Source organism: Salmo trutta, chromosome 32 (genome assembly GCF_901001165.1).
Source record: "Salmo trutta chromosome 32, fSalTru1.1, whole genome shotgun sequence".
In the NCBI taxonomy this organism is placed as follows: Eukaryota; Metazoa; Chordata; class Actinopteri; order Salmoniformes; family Salmonidae; genus Salmo; species Salmo trutta.
Window position 1 is genome coordinate 366,309 of NC_042988.1, and position 20,978 is coordinate 387,286.

General features: G+C 45.2%; 1 protein-coding gene across 1 annotated transcript in view; it reads left to right on the top strand.

Moving 5' to 3' along the window:
* Positions 1–20,978, top strand: part of LOC115170640 (phospholipid-transporting ATPase IA-like) — a 176,499-nt gene that overhangs the window by 136,658 nt on the left and 18,863 nt on the right. Inside the window, exons 20-23 of the mRNA XM_029726889.1 lie at positions 12,337–12,415; positions 14,798–14,859; positions 19,102–19,158; positions 19,491–19,598. Of these exons, the coding sequence (XP_029582749.1) occupies positions 12,337–12,415; positions 14,798–14,859; positions 19,102–19,158; positions 19,491–19,598 (306 nt within the window). The remainder of the gene's footprint in view (positions 1–12,336; positions 12,416–14,797; positions 14,860–19,101; positions 19,159–19,490; positions 19,599–20,978) is intronic.

A 20,978-nucleotide genomic window follows, 5' to 3' on the forward strand; every position in this document is an offset into this window, starting at 1 on the left:
TGTTTTGTTAGACTTCAGTGCGGCTTTTGACATTATTGATCATAGTCTGTTGCTGGAAAAACGTATGTGTTATGGCTTTACACCCCCTGCTATATTGTGGTTAAAGAGCTACCTGTCCTACAGAACACAGAGTGTGTTCTTTAAAGGAAGCCTCCAACAAATGGAAGCCTTTAAAACCTGTTGGGGATACCCCTTCCCGTTCGGATCCCGTTAACGGGATTGCTTGTCAAGATACAACGCGCGAAATTCAAAACAGAATAAATCGAATAATTTAAAATTTCTCAAACAATCAACTTGAAAGATTAGTGGAATCTGTGTGGGTAGCTGGACAGGTAGGATGACTGACAGTGAGGGTGAACAGGTGGTCACGGGTCAGGTGACAGAGAAATGGATGAGACTGAGGCAGGAATTCCTTTAACCATAAAGTGGTATATTTACTGAGTAGTCTGTGCTGCATAACAAAGGAAACAGAATAACGTGTATCCAATCAAATCCATCATCACAAAGATCTAATCATAACAATCATTCATTGTTAACATCATTTAGGGAATTCAACAATCCAGTTAATTAATAAGTCAATAGGAATCATCGGTGAGTAATTTAGGCTCGTAACTATTTATCATAAATCATGAAAGAATAATACAAACAGTGATCGGTTATTCAATCTATAAACACCATTAGTTGGATATCAGAGCCGATCAGTTCAACAAACAATTACTTTCTTATTTCACCCTTTCAAGTGTCTTCATGTGTACACGGAATTTCATTACATATTAACCATACCAATTACATAATTGGCCTATCATTGACCATTCACATTACACAAAATGTTTGAAGCGTGCGCTCCAAGCCGCGCTCCGTGATAATAACTCCAACAACAACTGATGGCCCACACTCCCGATCGCAACAGATAGTTCAGATGAAAGGTTAACCTCTCTAGTACATGTGGGACGAACTCGTCCCACCTACGTAACAGCCACTGAAATCCAGTGGCGCGATTTTTGAATCGTTAGAAATGCTATAACTTCAATTTCTCAAACATATGACTATTTCACAGCTATTTAAAGACAAGAATCTCGTTAATCTAACCCCACTGTCCGATTTCAAAAAGGCTTTACAACAAAAGCAAAACATTAGATTATGTCAGCAGAGTGCCCAGCCAGAAAAAATCTGACACCCATTTTTCAAGCTAGCATATCATGTCACATAAACCCAAACCACAGCTAAATGCAGCACTAACCTTTTATAATCTTCATCAGATGACACACCTAGGACATTGTGTTATACAATACATGCATGTCTGTTCAATCAAGTTCATATTTATATCAAAAACCAGCTTTTTACATTAGCATGTGACGTTCAGAAAAAGCATAACCACCGCAAACTTCCGGTGAATTTACTAACAGTTTGCTAAATTACTCACGATAAACGTTCACAAAAAGCATAACAATTATTTTAAGAATTATAGATACATTACCCCTCTATGCACTCGATATGTCCGATTTTAAAATAGCTTTTCGGATGAAGCACATTTTGCAATAATCTAAGTACATAGCCCGGCATTACAGGGCTAGCTATTTAGATACCCACCCAGGTCAGCATCCACCAAAATCACATTTCCTATAAGAAAGATGTTCTTACCTTGCTTGTTCTTCATCAGAATACACTGCCAGGACTTCTACTTCAATAACAAATGTTGGTTTGGTCCCAAATAATCCATCGTTATATCCAAACAGCGACGTTTTGTTCGTGAGTTCTAGAATGCTTCTTCGCGGTGTCGCGCATGGCGCATTGGCGTGTCAAAAATGTCTAAATATTCCATTACCGTACTTCGAAGCATGTCAACCGCTGTTTAAAACCAATTTTTATGCCATTTATGTCATAGAGAAGTGTTAATATTCCGACCGGGAGTATGCATTGAGCCTAAACAGCCGAATAAAATTTCTCCTCAGAAGCGACTCATGCACGCGCATCATTGAAAGGTCCTCCGAGCATCCACTTACAAAAGGCGATAATATATTTCAACCTGAGGTTCCCTCGTAAACCTTCAGTTATTTCGCGGGCTCTGAGAGCCTATTGGAGCCCTGGGAATTGTCACGTTACAGCTAAGATCCTTACTTTTCAATAAAAAGAGGTAAGACGCACGACTCCTTGTCAGACAGGGTACTTCCTGCTTGAAGCCTTGTCAGGTTTTTGCCTGCCATAGGAGTTCTGTTATACTCACAGACACCATTCAAACAGTTTTAGAAAATTCAGAGTGTTTTCTATCCAAACCTGAACAATAATATGCATATTCTAGCTTCTGAGTTGGTGTAGGAGGCAGTTAAAAACGGGAACATATTTTTTCCAAAATTCTCAATACTGCCCCCTATACCAAAGAGGTTAACAGAGTCGGTGGACTTACGTGGATTCATGGACGCACAGAACTTCTGGATTTGACAGAGTGAAGGAAGAGAAAGCAGCGCGATCAGGCGATGGTGATTTCCTCCTTTTATGGAGTGGAGATCTGTCGGACATTTCCACCTGACCTAATTAAAGCGCCCCTGGCCCAGCTGAGTAAGTGGCAATGAATTAAAGGATTATTCCACCAACTCCATGGGCTTTTTCTACAGCCACCCCGGAAATTGGTTAATTTCCACACTCCTCAAAAAAGGCTCATTGCTCCCCGTCCTCTGTCACCTCAGGGAGAGGAATTAGTCTGGCAACTGGCCTGATATATGTCCGGTTCTTTACCTGGATCTCCACCGATCTAACACGACCATCGGTCCCAGGCATGATCTTAGTGATACGGCCCACAGGCCAGGAGGCTCGAGGCAGCTGAGGGTCCACCATCATTACGACTTGGCCAGTTTCCAGGCTGGCCATTTCTCTTCGCCATTTCCCTCTGTGCTGTAGACTTGGTAGGTAATCCCGAATGAATCGGGCCCAGAAATGGTCAGCCAAGATCTGGCTGTGTCGCCACCGGCGCCTGCCAACGAGGTTGGTATCAGCGTACATGGCTTGAGGAAGTGATGCATCTCGGCGTCCCATCAAGAGCATATTCGGTGTAACCGGATCGGGGTCAGCGACGTCTGCAGAGAGATATCCCAAAGGTTTGGAGTTCAGTATCCCTTCCACCTCTATCAGGACAGTCCGCAAGACAGTTTCCGTGACAGTTTGGTCCCCCAGTACGACTCGTAAGGCCGTCTTTACAGATTTGATCTCTCGCTCCCATGTTCCGCCAAAATGAGGAGCTCCTGGAGGGTTAAATTTGAATGAGATTTGTTGCTCCATCAGCTGATCCTGGAGGCTGGGTTCCGTGGCTTGGAAGGCTTCCTCCAACCTGGCTTCTCCTGCCTTGAAATTTGTACCTCTGTCAGCCAGGATCTCGTAGGGTTTCCCCCGTCGGGAGATAAACCGCCGTAGGGCCATGAGGAACGCTTCAGTATCCAAACTCTCCAGTAGGTCCAGGTGGACACATCTAGTGGTCAAACACTTGAATAGAATGCCCCAGCGCTTTTCCACTCGACGACCTAACTTGATCGTCAAGGGGCCAAAGCAATCCACTCCTGTTGACCAGAAGGGTGGTTTGAGGAGGCGCAAGCGAGCAGGGGGTAAATCTGCCATTTTGGGCACCGTGGCTCTGGCCCGCCATCTCTGACATTCCACACAGGCGTATTGGTGCTTACGAATGGCTCCTCGTCCTCCAAGTATCCAGTACTTCCGCCTCATCTCCCCATAGACTCTCTCTTGCCCTGGGTGGAGAAGCCTCTCATCATAACTCTTGATGAGGAGCCTGGTACTAGGGTGTCTGGAGTCAAGGATAATTGGGTGGATAGCGTCGGGATCCAAAACTTCTGCTTGGCGCAGCCTCCCTCCGACTCTGATCACTCCAAGGATTCGATCATATTCTGGGGCCAGAGAGAGAAGACGGCTGTCCTTAGCCACCTCCCTACCGTCTTTCAGAGCTTTTAGCTCCTCAGGGAAGCTAACTGCTTGTGCATGCTGGAGGAGTAGTGTTTCTGCCGCGAGAGAGGTGGGTATGGAAGCCACCCCATCTGAGGTCTGGTTTGTGGCGGTGATCAGATCCGGCAGGGTTTGGGATTGTGTCATGTCATGGAGAGCTGTTGTTGGTTCCATAGAGATGCTGTAGCATTGGGTGGACTTCCTTAACTCATGAGCTTCAGTTGGTTGCGGAGGGGCTGCACGCCTGGGGGCTGTCGGCCACTCGTTCTCTGGTTGGGACAAGAATGGTGGCCCCAAACTCCAGCGATGGGGTTGAGCCAGGTCCTTAAGTGTTTTACCACGAGTAACGTCATCAGCAGGATTGTTTACGCTGTCAACATACCTCCAGTCTTGGACTTCTGTTAGGTCTTGGATTTCCGCAATGCGAGTTCCGACGAACACCTTATACCTGCAGGACTCCGACTTGAGCCAGGTCAATACAGTAGTTGAATCACTCCAGTAAATGACCCTTTGGATTGGCAAGGTGAGCTCGGCTCGCAAGGTTGATGCCAACTGGGCTCCGGAAAGGGCAGCACTGAGTTCCAGCCTAGGCATTGACAACTGCTTCTTGGGTGCGACCCTGGACCTGGCCATGACGAAGGATACATGGATGTGGCCTGCCTTATCCTCCACTCTTAGATAGGAAACCGCCCCATAAGCTCGCTCTGAAGCGTCACAGAACACATGCAGTTCCAGGCATGATCCCAGTTGGTCAGCACAGGGTGGTACATAACATCTTGGCATTTGGACTTCAGAGAGCTCCGATAACTCTGTTTCCCAACAGATCCATCGTTCCACTAGGTCAGCCGGGTGGATCGGTTCATCCCAGTCCCTCTTGGTCTGCCACAGGTCCTGGACTAAGACTTTGGCCCGGGTTGTGTATGGCAGAATATACCCAAGGGGATCGTATTGACTGGCCAGGGTCCGATAGATGGTGCGCAGAGTGGAGGTTTCCGTACTCAGGGCGGAGCGGTGCTTGTACCCCAGGGTATCCGGTATGCAGCTCCATCTCAATCCTAGAGTGGGCTCTTGTGGGTGAGCGCCAGACTGCGATAGCCATAGTTCACTGTTACTAGACCTGGCTTGTGGCGGGAGGTGCTGGATAACCTCCGCTCTGTTACTCGCCCACTGTCGGACCTCAAATCCCCCTTTGGACAGGAGATTCCGTACTTTGTCAAGGAGTGCTTTCGCTTCAGCCGTGGATGGGACGCTCTGTAAGCAGTTATCCACATAGAAGGCATTTTCCACTGAATCCCATACTTCTGGGTCACTGTCTGCGTGCTCCCGTGCGTGTCTCTGCAGAGCGTATATGGCACAGCAAGGACTGCAGGTGGTGCCAAATGGGAGTACTTGCCATTCATAGATTGTGGGCTCTGCGTCTCGTTCCATATCTCGCCATATGAACCGGAGCAGTGTAGTGTCGGAAGGCAGCAGAAGAATCTGATGAAACATGGCTTTGATGTCTCCACTGATGGCTGTAGAGTGCTGCCGGAACCGGAGAAGGACACCGAGCAAGGAAGGACCTAAAATTGGTCCGGGGAGTAGACAGTCATTCAGGCTTTGACCAGCAGCTTGGAATGAACAGTTGAAGACAAGTCTGTACTTCCCACCGTGTTGCTGGATAACATGATGAGGGAGATACCAGGATTCGCCGAGTGCGTTTCCCTCTTCTTGAGTTGTCACTTTGGTGACATAGCCTGCCTTTACAAGGTTATGAATCTCTCGGTTATGAACTTCAGCAAGCTCAGGATTCTTCACCAGGCGTCGCTCCGTTCCACGCAATAGTGGGAGTACCGCCCGCGTCGTGGTTGCCAGAGGAGGATGGTTGGGCACCCGTAGCAGTGGGGTTGCGTACCTCCGAACGCCATCCATTTCAGTGGTGGTGGTGCGCTTCTCCAGGAGGTCTAATGCATAGGAGTCTTGTTTAGAGCGAGTGACCTCCTGTAGCTTCCGGTTGGAGAAGGTGTCCATCTTCCATAGCATCTCAACATTCCGAAGGAGGTCAGTAGCTGGACAGGGGGATGGAGCTGGATTGCTTCTGGTGAAGAGGACTTGCTGTGACTGTACAGCTTGGGTGGAGAGAAGTAAATGGGCTGGACCTTGCACAGCCCAACCCAAGGATGTATGGACAGCAACGGGCCCGCCTTCTGGTCCAGCTCGTATAGGCTCAGTCGGGGTGACAAGATGTGGGTGGTCTGACCCAATCAGGATAAGTGGAGCTACTCTGGCCAGGCTAGGAAGAGGCAATCCTCGGAGATGAGGATATTGTTTCTGTAGAACACTTACCGGGCAGGAGTGCTCTGCAAGATTCAGGCCATCCGCCGTGAAGGCATTGGTGATAGTATAGGTCACGTCCCTGTTTCCTGAAGGAGAAATGCTGAAGGTCACAGCAGAGCCTTTCATTTGGATAACATCATGTCGCACCGTTCTGAGATTAAGGGTCTCGGGGATCCCCTCCAGGTTAAGCTGTCGGGTGGCCGCCGGGAGAATGATTGTTCGTTCAGACCCATCATCTAGAACGGCGAATGTATCAATGCTTCTCCCTCCACTCCACAGAGTGACCTTGACCACCTTCAACATGACCCTTGGAGACCGGTTCTGCTGGTCGAGGTAGAGCTCCTTTACAGCTCCTACCATGAGCATACTCTGCTCTTTCTGTGCTTGGGGAATTACATCATGCAACACTGTGAGATGGATTTCTGTACAGCGATTGCAGGGTTTCCTCAATGTGCAGGTTTCCGCCTTATGGCTACGGGCACACTTGTAGCGTCGCTCGCCTGAAGTGATCCAAGCCTTCAATTGAGGTTGAGTGAGCTTTTTTACCCTGGGGCATGAGCCAAGGAAGTGCCCCTTAATATTGCAATATGGACAGTAAGGCTGAAATTTGATGTTCTTGCTCTTGAGAGGGGTCTTCTTCCCGGGTTCCTCCCCAGCTTCACTATTTAAGTACATAGTAGTGGGAGTTGGCCTTTTCTTTCCCTCCTGGTGTTCAAACTCCTTCCTTCCCCTGTAGACTATGGCTGAGATTGTGGCCTGGTGAGCGATGCTCTTCGCCCTCGCTTTCACCTGCAACCATGTGGCTAGGTCTCTGAGAGCATAGGTGCTTCTCAAGCCCTCTTTCAGGATGCCTTTGTTCAAACAATGTTCAACGAAACTGTCTCTGAGGGACACTGGAAGCTTGCTAAGAAGCCTGTCCACGTGGGAGCCACATTTCAGCTCGTTCCCGTCTTCTCCAACGGATTGGAGCATCGAGGTCAGGGATTGGACAGCCAGGGAGAACTCTTGGAAGGCAGCATGGTCTCCCATTTTAATTGGAGACATGTTCAGGATGGTGTTTAGTTCATTCTGGACTAGCTGGCGTGGCTCACCATATCTCGCTTTCAGGGCCTGGAGAGAGGCAGTGTATGGTATTGCGGAGTGCATAAAGGATTGGGCCAGCTTATATGCACTGGGAAACCGCAAGTGATCCATTAGTACTTGGTACTTGTAGCGTTCTGACAGATGACTGTGAATACCCAGTAGGCTCTCCAATGCCATTTCCAAAAGGACAAATTCACTCTCCTTTCCACTCTCAAAGTATGGCAGTTTGGGTCTGGGAATTCCATAGGCTGAGGCTACTAGCAGTTTCATAATGTTGGCTCCATCTTCTGGTTGCGTGAAGGATAAACCCGGGACTTCTGATGAGCCCACTGTGGCCTCATTGGGCCTGTCCCCTACTGTCCCAGACCCTCCATGGGTGGCAGCCGGAATTGGGTGAGAGCCCTCCCACCTGCCGTCTGAGGACTGGCCTGGTCCAGGCCCTGGATGAGAGGAATGATTTGCCGTGGTTGGTAATTGGCGGAAAGGCGAAGGAGTGATGCTTTGTCCAGATGGAGGAATGCTAACTTCTGTCACTGGCCTAGAGGGCGTTTGTGGAGTGGTCTGTAACCCGTGCTCCGTGTTGGCTGTTGACCTTGGAGCCTCCGGGAACTGTGTGCCATGCTGTACCAGAGGGGCAGATTGGGAAAGAAAGGCAGACAGGTCAGGTCCATCTGGAAGGGTGGTCAGGTCAGCTCCCTGTTCGTTCCTCTCCAGGAAGGATGAGACCATCCGTGCCTCCTCCAATTCCCTTCTTGCTTGACGGTGCCGTCGCTGCTGTGCCAGGTCCTTGGCAATGAATTCCCTTTCCTGTAGAGCTCTACGGGCTTGCACATCCAATAGGTGACATCGTTCGTCAGCCTGTCGATCCTCCTCAATCTGACGCTCAATTTCCTCCAACGCTAATAGTTTCATCCTCTTGTAGGACAGCGGTCTGTGATTCGCTGAGGGCTAGTGAATGGCGGCTGCCATGTCCACATCCAAAGGGGTATCCACTGGTCGAACTCTCACTCCGTCTAGAGTGCCTCGACGATTTCCTTTCAGTTAAGGGGTGAGCGGAGCCTGCCTCAGGAAGCTGGTCGACCTGTGCGGTGAGAGTTACCTCCATAGGTTCTTCCTGTAGAACACTTTCCCATCCCAAAGCAGTTTCTGGTCCTTGGCCCAGAGCGGATGGCTGATGGCTGAAACGTACAGCTGATCCATCACCACTTTGAGCTCTGGTGGGCTTGCCCTTGGATGTGGGAAACTCGACCACATAATCCTTAAGATAACCAGGTGCTTGCCTGGTTCTCCTGGTACTACTGGTGGTTGAGGATGAAGCCTTTGTTACTTTAGGCTTAGCTCCTGGACCTTTTCGTTGTTCCAGGACCTTTCCCTCCGCTGCTCTCTCTTCCTTTATCCCTCCTTCCAGTGGAGACAATTCCTCCTTCTCCCCCTTCATTCCCTTTCCACCTGTCTTTGGTTCCGTCATCATCCGGCTCAAAGGACCATTGAAAGATTAGTGGAATCTGTGTGGGTAGCTGGACAGGTAGGATGACTGACAGTGAGGGTGAACAGGTGGTCACGGGTCAGGTGACAGAGAAATGGATGAGACTGAGGCAGGAATTCCTTTAACCATAAAGTGGTATATTTACTGAGTAGTCTGTGCTGCATAACAAAGGAAACAGAATAACGTGTATCCAATCAAATCCATCATCACAAAGATCTAATCATAACAATCATTCATTGTTAACATCATTTAGGGAATTCAACAATCCAGTTAATTAATAAGTCAATAGGAATCATCGGTGAGTAATTTAGGCTCGTAACTATTTATCATAAATCATGAAAGAATAATACAAACAGTGATCGGTTATTCAATCTATAAACACCATTAGTTGGATATCAGAGCCGATCAGTTCAACAAACAATTACTTTCTTATTTCACCCTTTCAAGTGTCTTCATGTGTACACGGAATTTCATTACATATTAACCATACCAATTACATAATTGGCCTATCATTGACAATTCACATTACACAAAATGTTTGAAGCGTGCGCTCCAAGCCGCGCTCCGTGATAATAACTCCAACAACAACTGATGGCCCACACTCCCGATCGCAACAGATAGTTCAGATGAAAGGTTAACAGAGTCGGTGGACTTACGTGGATTCATGGACGCACAGAACTTCTGGATTTGACAGAGTGAAGGAAGAGAAAGCAGCGCGATCAGGCGATGGTGATTTCCTCCTTTTATGGAGTGGAGATCTGTCGGACATTTCCACCTGACCTAATTAAAGCGCCCCTGGCCCAGCTGAGTAAGTGGCAATGAATTAAAGGATTATTCCACCAACTCCATGGGCTTTTTCTACACAACTATCTTACACCCTTTGAAAGATAAACATCTCCTTAATCTAACCACGTTGTCCGATTTCAAAAAGGCTTTACGGCGAAAGCATAAAGTTAGATTATGTTAGGACAGTACATTGAAAATAGCTGTGTGTAATGTTTTGTCAATGCAAAGACAGGCATCACCAAAAGCAGAAAACCAGCTAAAATGATGCACTAACCTTTGACAATCTTCATCAGAAGACACTCCTAGGACATTATGTTAGACAATACATGCATTTTTTGTTCTATCAAGTTCATATTTATATCCAAAAACAGCATTTTACAGTGCCGGTGAAATTCAGAAAATATTTTCCCTCAAATGCTACCGGTGAATCAGCGCTACAATTTACAAAATTACTATTCGAAAACATTGGTAAATTATAATATTGTCATTCAAAGAATTATAGATTAACATCTCGTGAATGCAACCGCATTGCCAGATTTCAAAATAACTTTACTGGGGAATCACACTTTGCAATAAACAAAGTTTTATGCTAAGAAAAATAGGCTAGGCGATACATGTTAGCGCCATCTTGGAACCATCTAAAATCAAATATACTATTGTAAATATTCACTTACCTTTGAATATCTTCATCAGAAGGCACTTCCAGGCATCCCAGGTCCACAACAAATGTAGTTTTGTTCGAAAAAGTTAATAATTTATGTCCCAATAGCTCCTTCTTGTTAGCGCGTTCTGTAGGCTACTCATAATGTACTGAAGCCCGAGGGACTTGTCGCCACGAAAGAGCAAACAACTTATTTTTACGTTCGTTCAAACATGTCAAACGTTGTATAGCATAAGTCTTTAGGGCCTTTTTCAATCAGAACTTCAATAATATTCAAGGCGGACGATTGCATTGTCTTATAAAACGTTTCGGAAAGAAAGGGTCCCCACACGCATGCGCGTCATAGTAGACATGGCAATCCGCCTATGACCAACTTTCCAGGCCTCTCGTTCGGTCAGTTTTTACAGGAGACCACTCAAACCACTTTGTAAAGACTGTTGACATCTAGTGGAAGCCTTGGGAAGTGAAAAATGAATCCTAACTCACTGTGTGTTTCAATGGCAAAGGTTTGAAGTGATTCCACACATCAGATTTCCACTTCCTGTTAGGATTTGTCTCAGGGTTTTGACTGCCATATGAGTTCTGTTATACTCACAGACACCATTCAAACAGTTTTAGAAACTTTAGAGTGTTGTCTATCCAAATCTACTAATTATGTGCATATTCTCATTTCTGGGCAAGAGTAGTAAACAGTTTAAATCGGGTACGTTTTTTATCCGGCCGTGCAAATACTGCCCCCTATCCCCAACAGGTTTTAATGGAAGCCTCCAACAAAATCCAGGTAGAATCAGGAATTACTCAGGGCAGCTGTCTAGGCCCCTTACTTTTTCAATCTTTACTAACGACATGTAACTGGCTTTGAGTAAAACCAGTGTGTCTATGTATGCAGATGACTCAACACTATACACGTCAGCTACCACAGCGACTGAAATGACAGCAACACTTAACAAAGAGTTGCAATTAGTTTCAGAATGGGTTGCAAGGAATAAGTTAGTCCTAAATATTTCAAAAACTAAAAGCATTGTATTTGGGACAAATCATTCACTAAACCCTAAACCTCAACTAAATCTTGTAATGAATAATGTGGAAATTGAGCAAGTTGAGGAGACTAAACTGCTTGAAGTAACCCTGGATTATAAACTGTCATGGTCAAAACATATTGATACAACAGTAGCTAAGATGGGGAGAACTCGGTCTATAATAAAGTGTTACTCTGCATTCCTAACAGCACTATAAACAAAGCAGGTCCTACAGGCCCTAGTTTTGTCGCACCTGGACCACTGTTCAAAGAGGGATTTTGTAATTGGCTCAGAACAGGGCAGCACGGCTGGCCTTGGATGTACACAGAGAGCTAACATTGTCAATCTCTCCTGGCTCAAAGTGGAGGAGAGAATAACTTCATTACTACTTTTATTTATGAGAGGTATTGACATGTTGAATGCACCGAGCTGTCTGTTTGAACTACTGGCACACAGCTCCGACACCCATGCATACCCCACAAGACATGCCATCAGAGGTCTCTTCACAGTCCGCAAGTCCAGAACAGACTATGGGAGGCGCACAGTACTACATAGTGCCATGACTACATGGAACTCTATTCCACATCAAGTAACTCATGCCAGCATTAAAATTAGATAAAAAAACAGATAAAAATACACCTTATGGAACAGCGGGGACTGTGAAGCAACCCAAACATAGACATATGCATACAAACACACAATAACATACGTACTATACACACATGTACACATGGATTTTGTACATACACACACACCAAACCTACACACATCCCTGCACCCTCTCTCCTCCAGTACTACGCCAACACACAGGAGGATATACAAAGTGTCTGTCAGCGGGGTGGCCATTCAGACAGGAGGCCCTACAAAACCGCCACTTAGCCGAGTGCTGAGCCAGGACAAAGAGCCCAGGTCAGGGGTCGCTAGGCAAGTTCAGTCAGCAACCGGGTTTCTCATGCTTTTTCTCTCCTTCTTTCACCCTGGAACCCACCAACCCACCCAACCCCCTCCCTCCTCCATCCCTCTCTCCCCCCTCATTGCAGGTCTTCTGGGCCCATTGTCTGAACGGCCTCTTCCACTCTGTCATCCTCTTCTGGGTCCCCCTCCTAGCCTTCCAGCATGGTAAGCACCTCCCAGAGACTCTAACCCTAACCTGCCAGAGACTCATCTTTCTTTTAAGGGTGTGTCCCAAATGGCACCCTATTTGCTACAGTATATGGCAGGGTTCCCCAACTGGCAGCCCGTGGACCATTTTTTTTTAAATAAAAGAAGCAAATCAGCTCGAAGTGATTTTTGGGAAATCTGTTCCAAAGTATTCCCACGCATAATAGAGAGATATACTACTGTAAGTGATCGTATACAAATGTAAGCAAGGTTTGAAATGATTGTGTTTTAGTCAAATATTACATCTGTTTGGGATTATTGCGGTCAATTTGCAGTCTAGAAATTATTTGTAATTATGTTCTGGCCCCTAACCATCCTATGAAGAAAATAATTGTCCCACAGCTGAATCTATACTAAACAAAAATATAAATGCAACAATTTCAAAGATTTTACTGAGTTACAGTTCATAGAAGGAAATCAGTCAATTTAAATAAATTCATTAGGCCCTAATCAATAGATTTCATATGACTTGCATAGGCCCACCCACTTTGGAGCCTGGCCAAGCCAATCAGAAATAGTTTTTCGCCACAAAAGGGTTTTATTATACACAGAAATACTCCTCAGCACCCCACCTCCCCCTCCTCAGACAATCCCACAGGTGAAGAAGCCGGATGTGGAGGTCCTGGGCTGGCATGGTTACATGTGGTCTGCGGTTGTGAGGCCGATTGGATGTACTGCCAAATTATTTTTAAACAACAATGAACGTAAAATTATCTGGCAACAGCTCTGTTGGACATTTGTGCGTATGGAACATTTTTGGGATCTTTTATTTCAGCTCATGAATCATGGGACCAACACTTCACATGTTGCGTTTATATTTTTGTTCAGTATAGTTAATGATCCCTGGTGTATGGTGTACTGCTTTTGACCAGGTAGTGTGCTATATTGGGAATAGGGTGCTATTTGGGACTGAGGCAGGATTTCTAGTCTCTACAGGCTCTGGGTGGAGTGGGATTCAGTCAACACACATACCTTGTCTTGATTACTTTTCTTTTTACCCACTAGCCTCATGAATTATAAACATTGGCATGCTTGAACATAAAAGTGCGTGCACATGTAGGCGCACGGACACACACACACACACACACACACACACACACACTTGAACATACACACAGACACTTTTAAGTTACACTGTTCAGCTCACACGGAGAGAATGGGGATCTCTGAGTCTATGTAGTCTTGGCTGCTGGACCCAGAGGACCACACAGGCTTGGGCCTGCTCTCCAAACAAAGCCCAGAGAGAAGCCCCTTCAGTCTGACTGACAGGTTGTCAGCAAGGCCTCAGCACACACATAGGCATGTGACTAGCAGGAAGCAAAGGGGAGCCAGACTCTCTCTCCCTCTCTCGTTCTTGTTCTCTCCCTCTCTTTCTCTCTCGCTCTCTCTCTCCCGCTCTAACACTCTCCCCAAGCACGCCCATGTGTTGAATTTGGAGGATATGTTTTATTTACATGTACATTTTATTCACTTGGCAGGCACTCAGAAATTAGGGAGTGTTAAGGTAAATACTTCCAGTACAATCAAGGAGCCACATTATTTTAAACTGTTCAAAAGTTGACCCATTCCTTTACTGGTATTTGAGTAGCAGTTTGCTTTTATTTGAATACTTAATTTGTCAAAGATTATTAGACTTATTCTATTTGTCAAAGATTATTAGACTAATTCTATTTGTCAAAGATTACTGGAGTAATTCTTGTTTTTGTTTTCAATAATAACCAGGACAATTGGGTCATGTCAACCATAGTCCAGACTGCTTCCTGATTGCTCCATCAGGTTGCTCCATCAACCATATGCAATGGACATGCTTTGACACACACACACACACACACACACACACACACACACACACACACACACACACACACACACACACACACACACACACACACACACACACACACACACACACACACACACACACACACACACACACAGGACGGCAACTCAACAGTGCCGTTTTACTCCAGTGTCTAGGGTTACATCCCACTGCGTGCTCTAATGGGGCATTATGCTACAGAGTACAGAGTAATGTACAGAGTACTGTACTCACAGTCTGCGGTATTTTCTATTTATAGTACACTGCTTTTGACCAGGGCCCATAGGGCGCTGGTCAAAAGTAGTGCACTGTATAGGGAATAGGGTGCCATTGGGATGCAGACACATTCAATGCCCTGGTTTGCTATCTGGGTTGTTTTATCCATAGCAGAGATTTCACATAATTTCCCCTGGTCTAATTTAATTATTTTTCTTAACACGGCCCTGGTCCGAATTGGGAGGAGTCGTGAAGAGGGACATGACCATACATCTAAAAGCTTTTCATGTTGATCCTTTTCACAGATACAGTCTTTGGAAACGGAAAGACCCCGGACTACCTCCTCTTAGGCAATATGGTTTATACAGTAAGTATGCATCTAAAATGGCACCTTTTTCCCTTTAAATAGTGCATTCAGAAAGTATTCAGACCCTTTGACTTTTTCCACATTTTGTATGTAACAGCCTTATTTTAAAATTGATTAAAACATATTTTCCCCCTCATCAATCTACACACAATACCCCATATTGACAAAGCAAAAATTGTTTTTTAGGATTGTTGCAAATTTATTTAAAAAAATAATAATAATAACAATATCCCATTCAGACATTTTACTCAATACTTTGTTGAAGCCCCTTTGGCAGCGATTACAGCCTCGAGTCTTCTTGGGTATGACGCTATAAGCTTGGCACACTTGTATTTGCAGAGTTTATCCCATTCTTCTCTGCAGAACCTATCAAGCTTTGTCAGGTTAGATGGGGAGCGTCGCAGCACTGCAATTTTCAGGTCTCTCCAGAGATGTTCGATCGGGTTCAAGTCCAGGCTCTGGCTGGGCCACTCAAGGATATTCAGAGACTTGTCTCGAAGCCACTCCTGCATTGTCTTGGCTGTGTGCTTAGGGTTGTTGTCCTGTTGGAAGGTGAACCTTCACCCCAGTCTGAGGTCCTTAGCGCTCTGGAGCAGGTTTTCATCAATGATCTCCCTGTACTTTGCTCTATTCATCTGTCCCTTGATCCTGACTAGGGTTGCACATTTTGGGGAATATTCAGAGGTGGAAACTTTCCATGGGAATTAACGGGAATATATGGGAATTAACGGAAATATATGCAAATTAATATTAATACCATTTAATGTAGATGTTTTTTGCATTGGATATATTTGCCATATCATATGGAGACAGAAACATAAACCTTTTACCTTATCATAAGTAGACATAACTGCAAATGATTAAATCCTTCCAATAGAAAAAAACAAAATAAATTTGTTACGAATTCAGCTTTAATTAAATGAGTTGACTCTTCACATGGGATGATTTCACTGAACATCAAAAGAAAGGGAATATTGAATGATCCCCAATGATCCATCACATATCCCAATAACGTTTTCAACATAGATCTGTAAAATGATAGTCTGGAAACTAAAGCTTTGGTTGTCTTCCTCTCAGGCTTCTATGTCTTCTCCCTGGACCTCCTCAATGTCCAACTTTGAACATCAGACTCTGAGGCCTCATCTTCACTGTCACTTTCCAACCTTGTTGAGGATGGCTCGTTGTCAGGCTCAAAAAGCCTCAAATTTGCCCAATTGGCCACCAACCTTTCAACCCTTGTATTGGTCAGCCTGTTGCGTGCTTTGGTGTGTGTTCCCAAACAAGGCAGCTGATGTTGGTGGGATTTAGAGGATGATGGAGGCAACAGTGGAAAGAGCCTCAGATCCACAAAGTCCCTTCCACCAGGTGGCTGATGAGATATGTTGGCACGATTGCCATATTGCATCTCCATCCCAAAGCCCTTGCTTGGAAGTGTACTTCGCCAGACTGCCAAGAACCTTGCCCTCATCCAGGCCAAGGTGGCTAGACACGGTAGTGATGACACCATAGGCCTTGTTGATCTCTGCACCAGACAGGATGCTCTTGCCAGCATACTTTGGGTCCAACATGTACGCTGCGGCGTGTATGGGCTTCAGGCAGAAGTCTTCACACTTTTTGATGTATTTCAGAACTGCAGTTTCCTCTGCTTGGAGCAACAGTGAAGTGGACAGGGCAGTACTGATTTCTTCTCTTACATCTGCAAGCAGAGTCTGAACATCAGACAGGATGGCATTGTCTCCCTCAATCCGTGCAATGGCTACTGCTATAGGTTTCAGGAGTTTCAGGCTGTTTACCACTCTCTCCCAAAATACATAATCCAGGAGGATCCTATTGATAGGGCTGTCCATATCGGCAGACTGTGATATGGCCATTTCTTGGAGAGACTCCTTCCCCTCAGGAGACTGTCAAACACGATGACAACACCACCCCAACGGGTGTTGCTGGGTAGCTTCAATGTGGTGCTCTTATTCTTCTCACTTTGCTTGGTGAGGTAGATTGCTGCTATAACTTGATGACCCTTCACATACCTAACCATTAACTTGGCTCTCTTGTAGATTGTATCCATTGTTTTCAGTGCCATGATGTCCTTGAGGAGTGTGATGTGAAGGTAGGACTCCTCCACTTTAGACCAAGCAGCCTTCTTGTTCGCAGCATTGTCTGTCACCACTGCAAATACCTTCTGTGGTCCCAGGTCATTGATGACTGCCTTCAGCTCATCTGCAATGTAGAGACCGGTGTGTCTGTTGTCCCTTGTGTCTGTGCTCTTGTAGAATGCTGGTTGAGGGGTGGAGATGGTGTAGTTAATTATTCCTTGCCCACAAACATTTGACCACCCATCAGAGATGATCGCAATACAGTCTGCTTTCTCTATGATTTCCTTGACCTTCACTTGAACTCTGTTGAACTCTGCATCCAGCAAATGAGTAGATAAATCATGTCTGGTTGGAGGGGTGTATGCTGGGTGAAGAACATTCAGAAATATCTTCCAATACACATTGCCTGTGAGCATCAGAGGTGAACCAGTTGCATACACAGTTCGAGCAAGACATTCATCAGCATTTCTCTGTCTATGTTCCTCCATTGAGTCAAAAAACTTCTGATTCCAGGAGGACCATGAGCTGTTGCTATTGATAAGGTGTCTGATTCATAATTTTCACCTCGAATAGAAGTAGAGGGACCTTTGTCAGAGGTTGCTTGTTGTAACCGCTGAGGAAACTTTATGCACTTGGCCAGATTATTCTGCATTTTTGTTGCATTCTTCACATATGATTTGGCACAGTATTTGCAAATGTACACAGCTTTTCCTTCTATATTAGCTGCAGTGAAATGCCTCCACATTTTCCTGTAAAGATTTTTTAAAAATGAGTCAAAAAAACAACAAACACAATTCCATGTACAGATGAATAGTTAAGCAGTTAGATTAAACAACTCCTTTGTAAGATAAATGTTTTAAAATTAAACATGTTTGGAAACAGCTAAAGCTAAAACCCATATGTTAACAATTTCTGCTAGTTAGTTTTTGCTACCAAGTTAGAAATGATTTACACACACTTTGCTGTAGACTACTATTTACTAGTTAGCAAAGAACCATGTTTGTCATATAAAATATATTCACCCCACCCAGTATTGTAATCAAAACTTACCAGAAAGCATGTAGTCCTTGGCTCAGACAGTGTAGTAGTGTGGGCTCAGTAGCGTCTCATTAGTGTGCAAGATCTTGAGAATCAGCTGTACATGTGATGGAAGAGTGCACTGCACATGTGATGGAAGAATGCACTGTGCATGCAGAGGGTTGCAATTCCATTGAATTGGGGACAGTTTAACCAAAATATGCCACAAGACCTAGAATTGCCTTGTGTATCCCACAAAAAAGGTTCACTGTTATAACCTAACTTTTTTGATACCTAAAAAAAAAAATCCACAAATTCCAGGGCTTAACTTCCCATGGAAAATTTCCGGAAAAATGCCAGATATTTACTGGAAAGTTTCCGACCCTTTGCAACCCTAATCCTGACTAGTATCCCAGACCCTGCCTCTGAAAAACATTCCCACAGCATGATGTTACCAACACCATGCTTCACCGTAGGGATGGTGCCAGGTTTCCTCCAGACGTGATGCTTGGCATTCAGGCCAAAGAGATACATCTTGGTTTCATCAGACCAGAGAGTCTTGTTTCTCATGGTCTGAGAGTCCTTTAGGTGCCTTTTTGCAAACTCCAAGCGAGCTGTCATGTTCCTTTTGCTGAGGATTCCAGCTTCCGTCTGGCCACTCTACCATGGGTTGAGTGCTGAAGAGATGGTTGTCCTTCTGGAAGTCTCTCCCATCTCCACAGAGGAACTGTGGAGCTCTGTCAGAGTGACCATCGGGTTCTTGGTCACCTCCCTGAGCAAGGCCCTTCTTCCACGATTGCTCAGTTTGGCTGGGCAGCCAGCTCTAGGAAGAGTCTTGGTGGTTCCAAACTACCATTTAAGAACCTTGTGTTAGCCTCAGCGTCTTGCTAGGAGACTATTTATCAGTTTGTTTTGGTTTCTTTATTTGCTGACCGAAGCGTCATTACTGTGTATAAGTAAAAAAATATATATATATAGTTCTAAGCCTAAGCATACACATTCAGTTACACATAAAATGCGATCTGTCAGTGCCTTTCCGTGTCGAACTTCTGGTGACATTGATTTTAACTTATTCTCAATGGCAGGGAAGATGTTGGTTTAGCATTTGACTTTGTGCTTTTCTGTTTCCGAGTTTGTGGTCATCACCGTGTGCCTCAAAGCTGGCCTGGAGACCTCGTCTTGGACTATGGTAGGCTCTCTCTTCTTACTACAATATCTTGTCTATCCATCATCTTTCTCATACCACACACACCTATAACAATTGAAAAAAAGGAAGATCTTAAAAGGTCCATAAGGATATGTTCCATCCATCTGTTCCTCTTCCTCCTTCAACTCTTTGCCACCATTCACATTACATATGCCTTATGCCAGAACTACTAGCAGAATAACTTAGTCATTGTGTAATTACTCTGTAATAAGATGGTAAGTACACTGTATTTACTATTGTAACCCTCACCCTCACCTCCCACACTTTATTTATATATGTAGACAAAAGGATGTAACATGCTCTGTCTCCTCCAGTTCAGTCACATTGCCATCTGGGGCAGCATCAGCCTGTGGGTGGTGTTCTTTGGTATCTATTTCTCTCTGTGGCCACTCATCTCTCTGGCTCCAGACATGTCTGGTGAGGTAAACACTCAACTTAAACTCCACCCTCCTTTAAACCCAGCAAAACATGTCTGATAACCTCTGCATTCACAGAACATTAGTAAGGGCTCCATTGGAAAATAAACAAACATTGTAGAAATGTTCACTGTTTTCTGGGTATGCACCCAGCAGTGATAAACCCTTCTATATGATCACATCATTCATAACTCAACGTAATGAACAGTATCTCCTATCTCATTGCTGTTACTGACTGTGGTTGGTGGGAAGGTTTCAATGTGTCTACTCCGTAACCCAACAGTGTGTTTTTGAACGTAGGGCCAGAGTATAAGGGCACAAGGCGAGACCCATATGCAGACACAGGAGGCAGATGGTTGAGCTCTGATATTTATTATAACACAAGGGGTAGGCAAAAGGAAGGTCGGGTACAGGCAAGAGTTCATTAACCAGCTCTATCTGCCCCTCTCCATCACTCTTGCTCTTTGTTTTGATCTCTATTGATCTCGCTCTCGCTTGATCTCTCACTTACTCTTGCTCACTTTCTCTTTGCCCTCTCCTCTTTCTTTCCCGTCTTCTCTCTCTCTCCCTCCCTCTCTCCCTCCCTCTCTCTTTCTTTCTTTCTCTCTCTCTCTATCTCTCTCTCTCTCTCTCTCTCTCTCTCTCTCTCTCTCTTTTTGCTTGGAGTGCCTGAGGACCATGATGATATAGACATCACTACACCACTTCTTGTTGTACAGTTTCTGCACACACTGACTCCACAGTTCACCTCCTCCAAGAAGAGAGGTTGAGAAATGGCCGACTTGATAGTATTCAAAATAAAATGTTTTTCCAGGAGGTTGATTATGTGAAGTGACTTCTCCGTCTCCTTGGGCTCTGGTCAAAAGTAGTTCACTATGTAGGGAATATGGTGTCATTTGGGATGCACAACTTCACTCCCTTCCTCTTTACTCACATGTTGTTTTGGATGGAGTTATTTATATTCAAGTGCACCTGTAGAGGCTCCAACCCAGGCTGCTCATCAGGACTCACTTGCTTTGAAGCACAAGAATGCCCCTTCAGAATGGCACTGAGAAGCCAGCTCCACCTACTGTATCGCTAGATAACCCAACCTCTCTCCACTCACATGCCAGCTCAGTACAGCCAAGACCACGCTAGGACCCATAGAACAGAGACTATCTGTAGTGTGTGTGTTTTGAGTGTGTGTTTTGAGTCTATATGTGTGGGTGCGCGCCAGTGCGATGTGTATTCATGCGTGCGAGTTTATCTACGCTTACTTGTGTGAGTGTGCTGTCACCAGTGCCCCTGCGATTGAAGTAGCAGGGCCGCAGATGACAGTTCTCCTCGCTATTTCTCCGCTCTGCCATATCTTTCCAAAACCACCAGGGACCCCTAGAAACTCCAGGG